This window comes from Cololabis saira, chromosome 11 (genome assembly GCF_033807715.1).
Source record: "Cololabis saira isolate AMF1-May2022 chromosome 11, fColSai1.1, whole genome shotgun sequence".
Lineage (NCBI taxonomy): Eukaryota > Metazoa > Chordata > Actinopteri > Beloniformes > Belonidae > Cololabis > Cololabis saira.
In genome coordinates this window covers 9,273,264-9,290,475 of record NC_084597.1, presented here as the reverse complement: position 1 = coordinate 9,290,475, position 17,212 = coordinate 9,273,264, and the positions used below count along the sequence as shown (strand labels likewise).

Here is a 17,212-nt window from a genome sequence, read left to right as displayed (position 1 = left end):
GAATCATTGCTGTCCTCACGACGCAGCTGGCAGTATTTCTCACAGCTCTGGTTTTCATCAAGATAAGTGTTGCACATGCCGACGTCACATCAGTGCCAGCTGCACAACATTATCCTATCTGCGTATCCGTGATGCTCTTTAGAGTTACGACATCATTTGACTTTAGCAGCATTAAAGAATCCAGATGATCAAATTAGATACTGTGATGGTTGTGTGCATATGTTTGTACATCAATAAGATAAATCTGCTTTAAACTGTAACGTTTCCAGCATATCAAGTGCAAGTCCATGCTGATGAATTAAGTAATTTACAAATTACCAAAAACATGAACATTTAATCATGTTGATGTCTTCAGTGATTTGAGAAGCTGGGACTAGATAAAATAGCTGTTGTTTTTTTTAATGCACATTATTTATCTATTTATTTCGTGCATGGTGGTCAATCTACACACCCATGACCGAAAAGGAGCAGGATGAAGACAAGTCTTATTTTACCTGCCCCTTATTAAATACCAAAACAAAAAGAACAGTCAATGTAACCAATATTTACAAAAATATACACTTAAATAGAACCAACCACATATATTAATAATACTGCTTAATTCCCAGTCTATTCATGATCATATAACTTAAATATTTTATCGTTATACATTTTTTTGAACCTAAGTGAATTTGTGCATTCCTTTAAATCATTCTGTAGAGAGTTCCACAGTTTTACTCCCACAACCGATATACACATCTGCTTAAGAGTGGTCCTTGCATGCTGATGTTTGAAATTATATTTCCTTCTATAATCTATAACTTCTGGATTTGAAAAAACAAACAACTGCTGTAGATTACTTGGTAATACTTTTCTTTTTGCCCTATGCATAACTAATAATGTCTGTAACTCAACTACTAAGTACCGAATTAATAAATAATCTGTTGGTGTGTTCTCTGTAATTTGCTTTATGAATGATCCTCACCGCTCTTTTCTGCTGGATAAACAATGGATGTACATTGCTAGTATATGTGTTGCCCCAGACTTCCACACAGTAATTGAAATAAGGTAAAATCAGTGAACCATATAAAATTTGCAATGCCTTATAATCTAATACATATTTTGCTTTGTTCAGAACAAAAATACTCTTAGAAATCTTTTTTTTAACATGTGATATGAGCTTTCCATGTCAATTTGTCATCCAGTACAACACCCAAAAATCTAAGTTCACTTACTCTTTCGATATTTACTCCATTATCATGCAGTTTTCAAAAAGGCTTGTATAGCTCACTAGTGTCTCCACTGATGTTGGTTTAATCAGGACTAACAGGACTCAACGTGAAGATATTGAGTCCTCTTCACTTTGAAAAACATCTTCTCATGTGTGGAATGCAGACGTGTTATTGTATATCACTGGCAGCGATGCTAGAAAAATAAGCCTCCACACAAACCGCATGTGTTGTCTCACAGCTGTGTGTTTGTGTATTTGATACCCTTTAGTTTCAGTTCAGTGATTGTTCGAGAGAACAGGCTGCTCATGTAGTCTTCTTCATCCTTGTGCAGATTTCTGTGTATTCCTCCACTTTAACTTGTGTGTCAGTGTGAATTAGTGTGGTTCATCACAAAACAAAACCAGGCCAAGCTGGCGAACGATGTTGATTCAGAGGACGGCCTCTGTTTATAAGGTGATTAGAGTGCTTATGCTTCACCCCGGGTGGCTGAGGTCAGACTAGCTTATGTCTAGATTTCAAGGGGCCCTTGTAAAACGATACGTGTTGCTGGCTAAATGAAATAACCTATAGGTGAAAAAAGGCACAGGTGGCAAAACAAACAGAATGTCTGTGATGTTGTGATCACTGAACAAGTGTAGGGCTCTGTGTGTGAAAGTGAAAATGTCAGGACAACATGCCTGGATTGCAGTTGACCCTGCAAACTCTGCTCATTGGTATTCTTGAAGAAAAGTATCATGAACACAGTTAGGAAATCTTTCGCCCTTGTTCTTTCACTTGTGAATATGAATGAAATCCACATATGTTTCGGATTTGTTTTGTGATTTGCATGAAGTACACGAGCAAACAAGCAGCATGCAGTGTTCTGCATTCTCGGCATATACAATAAAACGTTGCGAGTTTCTGCGTCGTAACTCTTTGGGGTTTTGCTTTTGTACTGACTATCATGCCATTAGGGATGGGTGGTATGGACTAAAAAATGTATCACGATAATTTCTGGCATTTATCCCGATAAGGATAAAAATGACGATAAAGAAAATACAAATTCAACTCCAACTTTTCAAATATAAATCTATCTCGCTCTCAGATCTGCCATGTTTGTTACACAAAAACATCATCAACAGGAATTTATCCTTCTTTCTTTCTTTCTTTCTTTCTTTCTTTCTTTCTTTCTTTCTTTCTTTCTTTCTTTCTTTCTTTCTTTCTTTCTTTCTTTCTTTCTTTCTTTCTTTCTTTCTTTCTTTCTTTCAGGCTCATTTCCTTCCTTCCTTCCTGCCTTCCTTCTTCCCTTCCTCTTTTCTTCCTTCCTTCCTTCCTTCCTTCCTTCCTTCTTTCCTCCTGCTCTCTCCTTCCTTCTTCCCTTCATCTTTTCTCCCTTTCTTCCTCCTTTCTTTGTTTTCTCCCTTCCTTCTCCCCTTTTCTTCCTTCTTCCCTTCCTCTTTCTTTCTTTCTTTCTTTCTTTCTTTCTTTTTTTCAGGCTCATTTCCTTCCTTCCTTCCTTCCTTCCTTCCTTCCTTCCTTCCTTCTTTCCTCCTGCTCTCTCCTTCCTTCCTTCTTCCCTTCATCTTCCCTTCCTTCCTTCTTTCCTTGTTTTCTCCCTTCCTTCTCCCCTTTCCTTCCTTCCTTCCTTCCTTCCTTCCTTCCTTCCTTCCTTCCTTCCTTCCTTCCTCCCTTCCTTCCTTCCTTCCTTCCTTCCTTGTTCCCTTCCTTCCTTCTTTCCTTCCTTCCTTCCTTCCTTCCTTCCTTGTTCCCTTCCTTCCTTCCTTCCTCCTGCTCTCTCCTTCCTTCTTCCCTTCATATTTTCTCCCTTCCTTCCTTCTTTCCTTGTTTTCTCCCTTCCTTCTCCCCTTTCCTTCCTTCCTTCCTTCCTTCCTTCCTTCCTTCCTTCCTTCCTTCCTTCCTTCCTTCCTTCCTTCCTTCCTTCCTTCCTTCCTTCCTTCCTTCCTTCCTTCCTTCCTTCCTTCCTTCCTTCCTTCCTTCCTTCCTTCACGTACGTTGTGCGTGGATTTAACACAGAACCATAAATCAGTTTTACACAAAAACTTCATCAACGGGAATTTATCGTTTTTACCGTGAGATAAACAACAAATTCTTACGGTGGGGAATTTTTTTGACAGTTTATCGTGAACGATAAAATATCACCCATTATTACATGCCATGCTTCATCTCTAATAGCCTAAGCTGAATCTTTGACTGTCCCCCAAGTAGGTCACTGTGGGGGGATTTAGACATGAACAGTCGCTGCTGTTCAAATAGAGGGGGAGCAGTTGATTTGAAGTCTTGAACAGCTTTTCTGGAATCAATGCCAGATATTGCCGTTGACAGTTGTTTCGTTTATTAGACAGTCATCAAAGCAGTAAACGATCATCAACCACACTTTATGTTTAGAAGTTTATAAACAGTTAATTTGGCCATAATTTTTCTTTTTCTTCTTTTTCCTACAGATTACTTTCTACATAAATATTTTACTCTGCAAACACTACTTGGCTCATTGATTTGCATTTCAATATGTGGAAAACTCCATGTATAGTATAAACAGTCATGCTTTGTTTTTTTCTTGTATCAGCACTTTATCTCCAAGGCCATCTGTAATAGACATATTTTCCACATTCAGAACATAAATCATACAAATCATAACCACTTAAGTTATTTTATTGCTTAAGTGTTCTGACCTTAAGCCAACTATCCTTCTCCCTACATTTTACCAGCCGTGTTGTTTTAACTTCTACTTAGGTCATATCAATACAGTCTCACTTTGCTCTCAGGTTTACGTTCACAGACGTTAGCAAAGGGATGACAGAACAAATCAGCATCTTGAAATTAAATCACTTGTTCTAAATGGAAAATGCCTGATAACAATATTATTACATTTAGAAAAAATATTTATTCTGCAAAGTGGCCAAATACATTTAGAACTGTTTTTGTAATTATATGATGAGAGACTTTACAGTTAGGTGAAATATTATTTAGCATTTCCCTGAATGTTAATTCAATAACAGCTCAGTCCAGCATAAACGAACTTTAACACAGATTTAGATCCAGTTTCCATGGGATGCCGTTGCCTCTTTTGTGATCTTTTTGAGATGGACTTAGATGTTTGTTTTTTCTTGATTGTTAAGTTAAACCAATTTATTTTTCTTAGCTGATTATTTGCTATAAGTGCATTCTGTCCTCATGAGGATATTATTGTGCCATCAAATATTGGGTCACACAGGAAGTCATCCTGAGATTGACTCCCAGTTGGGTCCAAGTTTTATCCTCCTCCATCCACAAACACTACAGTATCATATACTGACGTGGAAAAATTAGACGGAAAAACATACACATTTCTGTATATTTATGTTCAAGGTACAGTGTATAGGATGTAGTGTAAATTACAGACTGCAACCAAATGAATGCCCTTTTTAAAAGGAACCCTGGCTATTAAGACATGTAGGTCTTAAAAGATAAATGTTGTTATCAATTATAACAATGTGATATAAAAAACCTTTTGGATGTCTTCGTTTTTATAAAATTTGAAAATATAATTTAACTCGTAGGTCGCCATTGTTGTTTACGTTCTGGGTAGTACGTCACACGGTGGCACCTGCTAACCCCCGTACACTGTTTTGACACCCAGAAACAGATGAAAACACAGCTAAACAGGTGACGGCGCACCAGAAACACAGATCAAAACACAGCTAAACATTAAGGTGACGGCGCACCTACAAAAAAGTAAAAAAAAAAAAAAAAAAAGTGCCGCACCATAAAGCATGCTTTCGCTCTCGCCGCCGCCGGGATGGAGACGTCACTGGGCAGGATGCACGTTTGGGTGGGCATAGCCCACCCCACCCCCCCCCTAAAACCGGCCTCGGTGCTGGGTGATGACAGACCAGAGGCTGAGGGGAGCGGAGAGCGGGTGGCGGTGCGCTGCAGGCTGCGTAGCCGTGGCTGGCCCGGGACTTTGACGAAACGGGAGGCGCAGACTTCGCGTCAAATAGGCAAGAACATCTTTATTTAATTTAATGACGCCAGATCTGGCTGGGGTTTTTATTGTAGCATCGGCTATCTGCTAGTTGAAACGTGTGGTCTGTTAGTCTATCTGAGTTTTATGGTGTTTTTATAGTTCATGCTTTATGGTGCAGCACTTTTTTTTTTTTTTTTTTTTTTACTTTTTTGTAGGTGCGCCGTCACCTTAATGTTTAGCTGTGTTTTGATCTGTGTTTCTGGTGCGCCGTCACCTGTTTAGCTGTGTTTTAATCTGTTTCTGGGTGTCAAAACAGTGGACGGGGGCCAGCAGGAGCCACCGTCTGACGTCACTACCCAGAATGTAAACAACAATGGCGACCTACATGTTAAATTATATTTTCAAATTTTATAAAAACGAAGACATCAAAAAGGTTTTTTATATCACATTGTTATAATTGATACCAACATTTATCTTTTAAGACCTACATGTCTTAATAGCCAGGGTTCCTTTTAAGCAGTAGCTTCAGAAAAAGCGACACTGTAGCCAGAGCTTGGCCTGTCTGTTGCCTGATAAAAAGATATATTCATATAAAATTGTATTGTAAGTTAAATTCAAACATATTAACAGTTACATGAAGTAGTTGAATTCACGCTTTAATAGTCTTCTAGATGCTTCGAAGAGGACCTCTTATGCTAGTTTTTATTAGCTCCATATTTCATCATTCGGCTCCATTAAAGTGCAGGATTGTTTAATGCAGAGGTTTTTCAAAGACACATTTCAAATCCACTAAGTTAAACAATTTTGAATACCTTATTAGCAACTACAGCCACTTCTTACGTGTAAACTATTGGCACTTGCAATGCAGAATAGTTTTAATACACAAAACCACTGAGGGTTGCTTAGTGCCGCCTCCAACAATACATTTGGCTTTTTTTCTTCTCCCAGTGGTGTCATTCGCTAAATTCACTACTTATGATCAAATAGTTCTGTTCATACTTATAAATATTAGATAAATATTAGACCAACGAGTTATCTTTGTTTTCAGGCTATAATGCAATACATATATAACTTTACTGTAAAGTAGAATGTATACTATTCTATACACATGTACAAAAGCTGATGCATTTATTTCCAAAGGTGTTTGAATCAGAGGAGACTGTTAGCCAGCCCAGACTGAATCCAAGTTCATGTGCATTAGAGGTGCACTATACTCACTAAACAAGCGCTATCATTAGCATATGCATTTAAGATATCATACAGTTCTGTTCTACATGCAAAATAATCCCAGCTGTCAATGGTTCATATGTCGAACTCAAGTAGTTTTTTCAACCTCAAGGTACATTAGCATTTTTGTTTCTTTAGCTGAAAAATAAATGATCATGTCAGGGAGTACTAAAGATAACAGTGCTAATCGAATGCTAGTCTTGCCGACATCAAGGTCGTTATTTGTATGTTTGTAGTTCAAGTCCAAATGAAAAAGATAAAGAAACCAGTAAAAAAAAATGTCCCCAATGATGTGGATATAAACTTACTAAGGTGAGTAGTGTGGCTTCCAGATGTGTTTAAAAAAATTCATAATAATAATTAGTTTTGTTTGAGTATACTGAAACTCAAGCATTAAAGGAGCCGTCTGTAAGAAATGTCCAAAACTGGTACTGCAGTCACTTTCAAAATATTGTTGAGCGGCGTGTACCCTCCCCCTCCTCCCCCCGACCAGAGGTTGCCAGGTAGGCTGCAGAATGCAGCAGGAACGTAGGCTGCCATGGCTGCGATAATTAGAGCCGAGCTGGCAACCCGGATGCCGAAACAATACTGACTTGGTGATTGGGAGATAGGTGGAGGGTGGAGCTTCAGAAACAATACTGACTTGGTGATTGGGAGATAGGTGGAGGGTGGAGCTTCAGAAACAATACTGACTTGGTGATTGGGAGATAGGTGGAGGGTGGAGCTTCAGAAACAATACTGACTTGGTGATTGGGAGAAAGGTGGAGGGTGGAGCTTCAGAAACAATACTGACTTGGTGATTGGGAGATAAGTGGAGGGTGGAGCTTCAGAAACAATACTGACTTGGTGATTGGGAGATAGGTGGAGGGTGGAGCTTCAGAAACAATACTGACTTGGTGATTGGGAGATAGGTGGAGGGTGGAGCTTCAGAAACAATACTGACTTGGTGATTGGGAGATAGGTGGAGGGTGGAGCTTCAGGCCAAAACAAAAAATGACAACATAAACATCAGTTGAGGGCTGCAACTCCTCTTTTTAAACTGGAATATCCTGGCTTGAGTGCTGTTGTCAGTGACATAAGTATTTGAAATGAACATGATTTTTAAATGTCCGTTGACATATTGGGGTCATTTTATGATTCGTTTTATTATTGCTCTTACATACAGCTCCTTTAACTCAGAGAATAATTTTAATCGTACAAATTTGTATTTTAAATAAGTTAATGAAAGTTGTATGATGTACAAATTAAGTTAATATATTTGTAAAAGAAACTAAGCAAATAACAGAAAGTAAGACTTATGTAAAAACATTTTTTAGATTCACACTTAATAAGAGTTCAATTATTTCAAGTCAGCACAATCAGTTTGCCTCATGTGAATACCTGCACAGCTCTTTGTCTGTGGTTTATAAATAATTGCACTAAATGACTTGCTAAATCACTCACCTAAAATGCAGCTACTTAAATGCTCAAAAGTACTCAACATGTGTCAAAGAAAAGCACTTGATGCCACAAACTGTTTATTTAAATTCAGACTTGAAAGTCTCCGGGGAGGGATTGTTCCTCTTATGCAACGACTTCTGCTGTGGCGTGGAACGTCTGAACAGACTTGAAATATGATTGTTGAAGGTTCATTTCCATTGGCGGAAGTCTCAAGAGTGGTGAAGAAAGTTCTTGTGGCCCCTCTTTAGGTATTACATTTTCTGTCATGTGATTGGTTTTCTTGGTTTCTGTAATATCCTGTGCCCATCAAAATGACTGTAAAAACAGTTGACTGTAAAAGGTAGACCCTATGGATTAGCAGAGGCACAGCGGTTATGATTTACTCTGTTTTTACTAGGATTAGATTTCTATGTTAGAGGAATCCATTTCCATTTATAACTGTGTCATTTGATTCATAGATAAAATTGGAAGTAGCAAGTGGAAAATTTCACAGCAAGAAGATAAAACGCCTAAATGAAGCCATTCTTCCTTTCAAAATCAATGTAATACACAGTCATTCTGCTCCGGGTCTCTGGGGCCTTTTTAAGAGCGAGATCTTAGAAATCCTCCTGCGTTTTGTCAGCTTAACTGCTTTCAGATAGCACACTCTATTCTTTTTCTACTCCATAAAAGTATTTCCATTCAATTACTCATATTATCCAATTATTTCCTTGTGTATCTTCTCAAGTGCATCTGTTTTCACAGTGGTCAAGTTGTTAATGTCTTGACTTTTCATACAGAGCCACCATGTGGTTAACATCTGTGGGCTTGTGTAAAATACAGATTTTCTTTTCTTTCTCCGCCTTAAATTGAAATGGTCGAAATGGTCATACTGTAGACATTTCCTATTAGCAACATGTTGACCTATATTAACACCAATCTGACGATATTAACAGACAAACACTATAGATCTAATCGATTATCACTTTAAATGCTGATGTGTACAGGAGTGAATCATGGCATGAAATAGCCCTATCAGCTACCTGGTCTTGAAGAAAAACTGAACAGTATAATCAAAGAGAGCAATATTGTCATTATTTCATTACTTTGTCATCTTTTTTGTGAAATTAACACATGGCAACACTTTTCCTCCAGGCTGTGTGAGTAAGTACTTTGTAATAACTGGTGAAGATGATGATGATGATGATGATGATGATGATGATGATGATGATGATGATGATGGTGATGATGATGATGATGGTGATGATGATGATGATGATGATGATGATGGTGATGATGGTGATGATGATGATGATGATGATGATGATGATGATGATGATGGTGATGGTTTATGAAGATGATGATGTGATAAAACCCAGCACGGAAAGTTTTCATGTAGGCGTTATACCGTAAAATGAAATATGCAATAAATAATTGTTGTCAGATGATGGAGAGTTATTTTGTTGCTTCATCTTTTTTCACCTCATTGAAAAAAGTGAAAGCATTTAACAATGAACTAGACTCTTTCTTTTGACTAAATTGAAAACATCCAAGTAAAAGAGTACACTTTTAAAACAAAAAAAACTACATACATCGTAAATAAATGTAATTGATGGAGCAGAGCAGACTTATTAGGAAGGAGTTTTACTGCTGAAATGACGTCATTGGTGGAGGATTTTGAAGATAATTCAAAGGAGTGTCATCAAACATGAACAAACAGGCAGACACAGCAAAAAGAAATACGACGTGCAGGCAGCAGTTTGTACAGTGGCGGCCAAAAGTGTTGGCACTGACACCGATACAATTTTGCTGATTCAGTCTTTGTGGTTGTGATGCTCATTTTTTCTACATTGTTATGTAAAGTGAACATATGTTCTCAAATATACTACAAAGAGCTTTATCAGCAAAACGAAAAAAACTAATCTTAATCTTAATCTAAACTTAATCTAAACTTAATCACAAAAACATAGATTAAGCTGTGTATATTCCCAGGCACAAATAACCAACTAACCCAGTGGTTCTCAAACTTTTTTTTGCCAGGCCCCCCTTTTGTACGTAACAGAATTTTCGAGCCCCCCGACCCCAACACAGACACACACATCTTTTGCATTCAAATGCGACGGCAATTTATTTCATATATTGAACATATGTGCAAAAAAATCTAGGTAAAAATAGATTTTCAACCTGACCAGCTCACAGAGATTGAAACAACAACAATACAAACAGGAGCCAAAATCTGAACATTTGCTCTACAAAAATTACACCTTTAATACCCACATCTTTTCAGTGACGTGAGTAGGCTTTCCAAAAATAACCATCTCCCTGAGGAAAAAAAAACAGCAGAAACAGCTAAACAACTTTTTTTTTTTAATTAATCTACCTTCCAACATCGCTGCGCCCCCCCTTAGGGGCTCACCCCCCAGTTTGGGAACCAATGAACTAACCTCTAATCAGCAATCAGATCACCACAAGGGAAGTTGAAACCACTTTATCATTCTGGCTAAATAAAGTGTTTCGGGTTTTTTCGGGTTTATTTTCGGGTGTGTTTCGGGCTTTTTCTGGTTTATTTTCGGGTTTTTTCGGGTTTATTTTAAGGTTTTTTCAGGTTTATTTTCGGGTGTGTTTCGGGTATTTTCGGGTTTATTTTCGGGTTTATTTTCGGGTTTTTTCGGGTTTATTTTCGGGTGTGTTGCGGGTTTTTTCGGGATTATTTTCGGGTTTATTTTCGGGTTTATTTTCGGGTGTGACAACCGGTCGTCACAAAAGGAAGTCAGTAACAACGGCATTATCTTTTGGTGCAAGAACTGCTTACCTTCAAAGAAATACATTCAGGCATTATTGCCTTCCACAAAACTGGCCTCACAGGCAAGAATATTGCTTTTTCAAAATATTAGCACCAGAAAGAACCATTTATTGCATAGGCAAGCATTTTATTAAGTAAGGGTCGATCCGTTTTAAGAAATCCTCCCGATGCAAGAACCGTGACCATTTCCTTGTGAGGATTTAGCTGAGTGATTGTCACCACAAGTGCTGAGCTTGCTCCGAAAGGGCAGCTTGAGGCTGTGAATGCATCAGCACGCACAGTGAGGCACAGGCTTTTGGATAGCAGCCTGGTGTCAAGAAGGGGAGCAAAGAAACCACTTCTCTCCAAGAAAAACATCCAGCACATACTGACATTCGACAGGAAATGCAAGAACTGGACAGCGTTAAGAAGGGGACAAGTTATTTTCTTAAACTGGGGAGGAAAAAAAAGGTGGAAGCCCCTTTTCGAGCCACAAAAGTTATTAAAAATAATTGAAAATTTGGCTGCGTTGTCAGGAAACTTCCCAGATCTGATCTCATTCCTCAGAAAACAGGTGGGAAGGTAGAATATGATCAACTCGGGGACTTATACACCAAAAATGGATCACCATCAGTCAGGATTTGGCTTTTTTACATGATTTTAAGATTAATTTAAGAAAAGAAAATGAAATCCTGATCATTGTTGTTTAGTACACTATGGTATCATGTTTAAAAACCTGACTGAATAATGTTTAAGCTGCAAAGTTTTGAATGTTAAAGGATTTTGACTTTGTTTTCTTATGATGCTGTCTTTCTTTTTTTAACAGGAAAAAATGTTGCAAGGGCTTCAAGTTTGTGTTGGGCCAGTGCATTCCTGAAGGTAGGAAAAATTGTTTGGATATCACCCTTGTGTATTTGTGATCATTTCAGACTTCCTGTCCTAAGTGACCCAGACGTTCTGCTGTTGCATAACTTACTCCTTTACTTTCTCCTTTTGCCAGTTATGAATAAAACTAAAGATATGTACTGTAGATAAGTGTGTGTGTGTGTGTGTGTGTGTGTGTGTGTGTGTGTGTGTGTGTGTGTGTGTGTGTGTGTGTGTGTGTGTGTGTGTGTGTGTGTGTGTGTGTGTGTGTGTGCGCGCGTGTGCGTGTGCGCGTGCGTGTGTTTTCCACACTAACATGCTAATACACTTCTTGTTCTTACACAGACTATGATGTGTGTGCTGGCGCCCCCTGTGAGCAGCAGTGTACTGACCATTTTGGTCGGGTTGTGTGCACCTGTTACCATGGCTACCGATACGACCGTGAGCGCCACAGAAATCGAGAGAAGCCCTACTGTCTGGGTGAGATCTTGTAATGCCTCAGTTGAATGCAAAGATTTAAAAAAATATTGTGCATCATCACATTTTTCTTTTGTTTTTCTTGAAATAATACTTGAGTGCTGTAATACATTAATTTAAGTGATGGTAGGAATTCTGGTGTTAAACTTAATTTTTAAAGCATGTTAACGTGATACTTCACAATGTGAGTTATAAGGATCACACAAACACACTGTTTTTAAAGTCGCATGTGTTGAAATTCTGGGACATTGTCAAACTAAAAACTCTACAAATCATATTCAAAGCGAGAACTGATTCACTTCCAGGCAATTTACAGAAAATGTTTTGTGACAGGGAGGGGGGTTATAATTTAAGAGGAAAATATCATTTCAAAAAACAATGTTTTCATTCTAAAAGGAAAAGCATGCGTATCTCAGTTGTTGGAGTGGATTTATGGAATGGGTTGGGTGATGGGTTGAAGCAATATACAAATATAAATCATTTTAAAAAACGGTACAAAAAGGAAGTTCTGGGAAGTTATTTGGTTGAGGAGTTATGTTAAGGAAAGATTGTGTTTGTTAGCTGGTTAGGTGCAAAGGCACAACCAATGGGAAAATCGGTAGCCTATTAGGTAATTGCAGCTATTTATTATTAATATTTATGTTTAATTTATGATAGAGGTAACAAAGGGGCAGGTTTAAATAAGTTTTACTTCTACCTGCTCCTTTTCGGACACTGTTTTTTTTTTCCCCTCTTTGTATTACGTTTTTGTTGTTGTTGCTTTTTTTCTGTATGTTTTGAATTTGTTTTAAAATCTTATATTTTTTTCCTTATGTGTTCGAAATAAACAATTCACTCAATCAAATGTTAGCGATTGGCATGCAGTGGTTAATTTGAGCTTTGAATTTTGTATCTTTAATTGTAAAACATCTACAGTATAACAGCTTATTCAGAGCAATAGAATAGAATAGAATAGAATAGAATAGAATAGAAGACTTTATTAATCTCCCAGAGGAGAAATTCAGTCATGCAGCAGCCAAAACACACACACGCTTTATACAAAAAATGTAAAATAGAAATAACCAATAAATAGTTAATTCATAAAAAGAGCAATATAAAAAGTAGAAAATGCTCTGAATACGCTGAATAAGCCTCCAAGCACATATCCAATGCTTCAGAGAACAGACAGTACCTTGCCTGAGAGCTTACGTTACCACGCGTTACAAACTAATACACAGAAAAATACATGACTGGCCGTTTTATTCTGAAATAGTTTCTGTTTCCCTTTTCTGCAATTGTACTATGCACACGGATCCTTCTTTCAGGCACAATCTCATCCCAAGTTGTTCATTGAACTGACTTAGGTTGGGAAGACATGGCAGCTGAGATAGGAGGGCTAACATGAGTCGTAACAACTTGCATACTGTTCCCATCATAATCTCGCTGTAATATTGACATGAAAAACTCCAGACTTCCCTGTTAGTTCAGCTGTTCTTTGCTTCAGTTTTGAGAGGCTAATGTTAGGATGTGTTGCTTATATGAGCTGAAAAATTGTAAAATAGAATTTCCGACGTCTGGCTTTGAAGAGTTTAAAGAACACCAACCAGAAGTCTCATTTCCTTATTATAAACTAAAAATTTTAATTTGACTTCCCACATCCCTACAATGCACCACGTTTACTGTGGCTTGATTTTAAGGTAAAGTATGCTGAATATAAAAATTAGGGAGGCAAGATAAAATCCTCCCTGAGTTTGGTCTGAGAAGCACCAATCCTCTCCAATTATGAACAGATGCTTAACAAAGTATTTAATGGTTTTTTGTATCATTAATGACCTCAAACCCGAGAATGCTCTGAACTGTAGAAAAGGTGATATTTTTAAGTGAATGTATGATATTTTAATATACACTTCCTACTTTTTCTAACACATACAGACATTGATGAATGTGCAGACAAAAACATGAGTGGATGCTCTCACATCTGCATCAACTCTGTGGGGAGCTACAGGTGTGAATGTGAAAAAGGCTTTTACCTGGAAGAAGATGGGAAAATGTGCAACAAGGGGGAGAAAGGTACGCTAAGAAATTTTCATTTGATTCAGCAGCACATCTGACATGAGACTTACATCAATGTTTGTGTATGTGTGTGATAGAGAGAGAAAGAGAGAGAGAGACAGAGAGACCATGAATGGAAAAGAATGGAAAGTGTGTGTGTGTGTGTGTGTGTGGGTGGACGGATGGGTGAGGGGTGTCTATGTCTAGAAATATAGATACACCTGGTAGTCATTAGACGACCCTGCCTCTTGTGCATGTCAGAACGGTTTTGTCAGCCCAGGGTAGTGCTCCCCCTGTGACTCCTGGTCTTTTCTGGTTTGCTGGATCCACATAAAGAAAGCACAAATGGTCGAGGTGATAAAAACATTTTTATTTTGTTTTGCCCCAGATTCAGTTGCCTGTGAAGCAGTGATGGACTGCAGATTTGCTATTTCCTCCCATGAGGGGTATCTTCCGTTACCTACAATAACATATCAGGAGAGGCTGGAGAGTGAGAAACCATGAAGCATATGATTGTGCTCCTGCCTCAAGTCTCACTGCTTTGTAATACAGAGGGGGGTGTGCGGACATTTTCACCCATCCATTAAATATATGCACATGTACAGCCGGGCCAGAGACCAAAACCGTAGGAGGTGGCCGGAGTTTATTGATGTCAGTGTGTCGATTTAGTTTGTGAGCAAAGAAGCAGTGATGTGAAAGTCAAAGCTTATTGAATCTCTAGATGTATATCAAGACTTGAACTATTTTGTATTTTGATTAGCAAAAGTAACAAAACGATTCTTTGCATTATAATATTAAGGATGTGTCATGTGCCACCACAGTAAGAACAGTCTATTTCCAAAGCTTTGCAGTAATAAGTTTTAAATAGTGATGCACCGATTGTTCGGTAACCGAAATTGTTCGGCCGAAAATAGCAAAAAAACACTTTCGGTGTTCGGTGGAATAAGTGTTGGAAAAAACCCAACAATTAATAACGGCGTGTGATGACGCAAAAGAAGTGGATAAAAAGAAAATCAATCCCTTTCCCATATTAATACTTGTATGGGAACGGGATTGATTTTCTTTTTCTTTATTTTGTTTTATCCACTTCTTTTGCACTTTTTTTACAATGCACTTTAATGCACTTAATACATTTTTTTTTTGTTTTCAAGCCCTATGTTACAGTTTTTCAGCAGTCAGTTATAGTTAATGTAAGCTCAAAGATGGTCAAAAAATGTATTTTGCTAATTAATTTATTTTCTACGTTTTTTTTATTTAAGTTAAGTTTTAAGTTAAGTTTGGAATACTTAAAAATGCGGGGAAATCTAAAAATGTTGAGTTGTTCATGTTCAATAAATATTTCTACCTTGCAATTTTGTAAAAGATTTTTTTCTTTGAAAAGCCATGCCTAAAGCACATTTATTTGATTTATGCAATGGTGAAAAAATTGGCAAAATAAATGGAAAAACTGCGAAGAACCATGTTCGGTATGTTATTTGGTATTCGGCCAAGTGTTTATTATTATTTTCGGTTTCGGTTTCGGCCACAAATTTTCATTTCGGTGCATCACTAGTTTTAAATGTTATTTAAACAAACCTTTTCTGTTGCCTAACTTTCTGAAAAAAAAACAACCTATGTTAATAATAATAATTTATCTAATTTCCCAGCAGTTCATCTCTTTGAGGAGTGTGATAACGTAATGAATGCTGGAGGCTGCTCGGCCACATGTGAAGATTTTCTCCTGATAAAGATGTCAGTTCTCCAGCTTAAACAGAAGGTAAGCAACAGGAAACATCACGCAGTTGTGAAATTCATGACCAGTTTACCTCTTCTGTCACACATCTTACACATCACTTTTCTAGTAACACTCTTGGATTCAGCTGAATGTAATGTTTCATAAAAAAATAAGTATTTTCTTTATGACTTCTTAATACTCTGGCTTTGTCTCCAAGTACATGTCTGCTGTTTCTTCTACTTTTTAGAGCATATTCTTACAGCTCTCGTGAGACACATTAACAAACTTTATTCCCCAATAAATAAGAAAAGAGTGAAAAAATTATTTTCCATACACATCAACTGCTTGAAAATGTATGTAAAACTCAACAGTTGTGTTACGTTTCCATCTGTGTAAATGCAGGTGTCTGTTGACAGTGGCACTCAACACCTTCTGCTGTAACGTATGATGTACTGCTTCCAGCTGTATATACCCCTGAAGCTCCTAAAATTCTACATATAATAAAGCATGTACAAATAGAAACTACAGTAAATTAAAATGCTGTGTTTGCTACTCACTGTTCACTTTTACAGTAATGTACATCAAAACATCAAAAAGTCTATGTTTGCAGACTCTTATTATAGGAAATTTAACCATTTAGAAACCCCCCAGTCCAAACACCTGCTTCAAAGGTTGCAGGCTACAGTCTTGCATAATACTTGTTAATCAGCAGGTGTACTCCAACCTCACTCGTTTTAGCACATGTGTGGACATTATGCTTCTGCATTTTGCATGAATTCTGACTCACGAATTAGGCTCCTGTAGCATAGCTCTGCATTGTCTGTGTTTTCCCACCAGGGTTGCCAAATCCTTGTACTGTTACGCAGATCAAAGATAACTTTTCCCACGGATGCCACTTAGCATACAGTGCAGGATCTCTGATGCTGAATAATGCAAAGGGTTTGCCTGGCCCCCATCTGGTTTGGCTACAGCTTGTGATGTGGTGCACACAAGATATCAATTTTCAACTTTGGCAGGGTACATAATTTTAACATAACCTGACTTCATGCTGGCTCTCCAGTGTATAATTTCCCTGTCCTGTTTGACAATGAAAATCTTTATGAATCATCTTATGTAAAAACATTTAGGGAACAAAACAATGAAATTGCAGTTAGACATGTGGAAATAGAGATAAACTAAAATTCCCAATTCAGTTATTTCCAGTTAACCCATTGTGGCAGGGTGCAGGATTGGGGGGCAAAGGTGCTTTTGGAACAGTCGGGGGATTAACTAGCTGGCATTCGGGACAGGATGCGCACCAGCGGCGCACCGGCCAATGCCCGGCCAATAAAATCGGTCCATTATGCGAGCCAGTGTTTTGTTGCACCCCATGTGACCAGCCATCGGGTTGGAATGAGCCGCCTGGAAAACCATTTCCCGGCGGTTCTTTGGTACCAACAACTGGGTAATAATCCGGCCAGATTTAGTGTCACGGCTCACTCGATACAACCTGTCCCTATTCAATGCAAAATGGGGATATGTGAGCACTGCATCAGGGAGCACCT

The 17,212-nt window shown here is 38.0% G+C and overlaps 1 protein-coding gene across 2 annotated transcripts in view; it reads left to right on the top strand.

Annotated features, from left to right (window-relative positions):
- Positions 1-17,212, top strand: part of ccbe1 (collagen and calcium binding EGF domains 1) — a 66,764-nt gene that overhangs the window by 27,251 nt on the left and 22,301 nt on the right. The window contains exons 3-6 of one of the 2 annotated variants that reach the window (XM_061733268.1): positions 11,409-11,461; positions 11,792-11,926; positions 13,835-13,972; positions 15,604-15,710. In XM_061733268.1, coding sequence (XP_061589252.1) covers positions 11,409-11,461; positions 11,792-11,926; positions 13,835-13,972; positions 15,604-15,710 — 433 coding nt within the window. Of the gene's footprint in view, positions 1-11,408; positions 11,462-11,791; positions 11,927-13,834; positions 13,973-15,600; positions 15,711-17,212 lie in introns of both variants that reach the window. The other variant, XM_061733267.1, reaches the window with a different exon arrangement.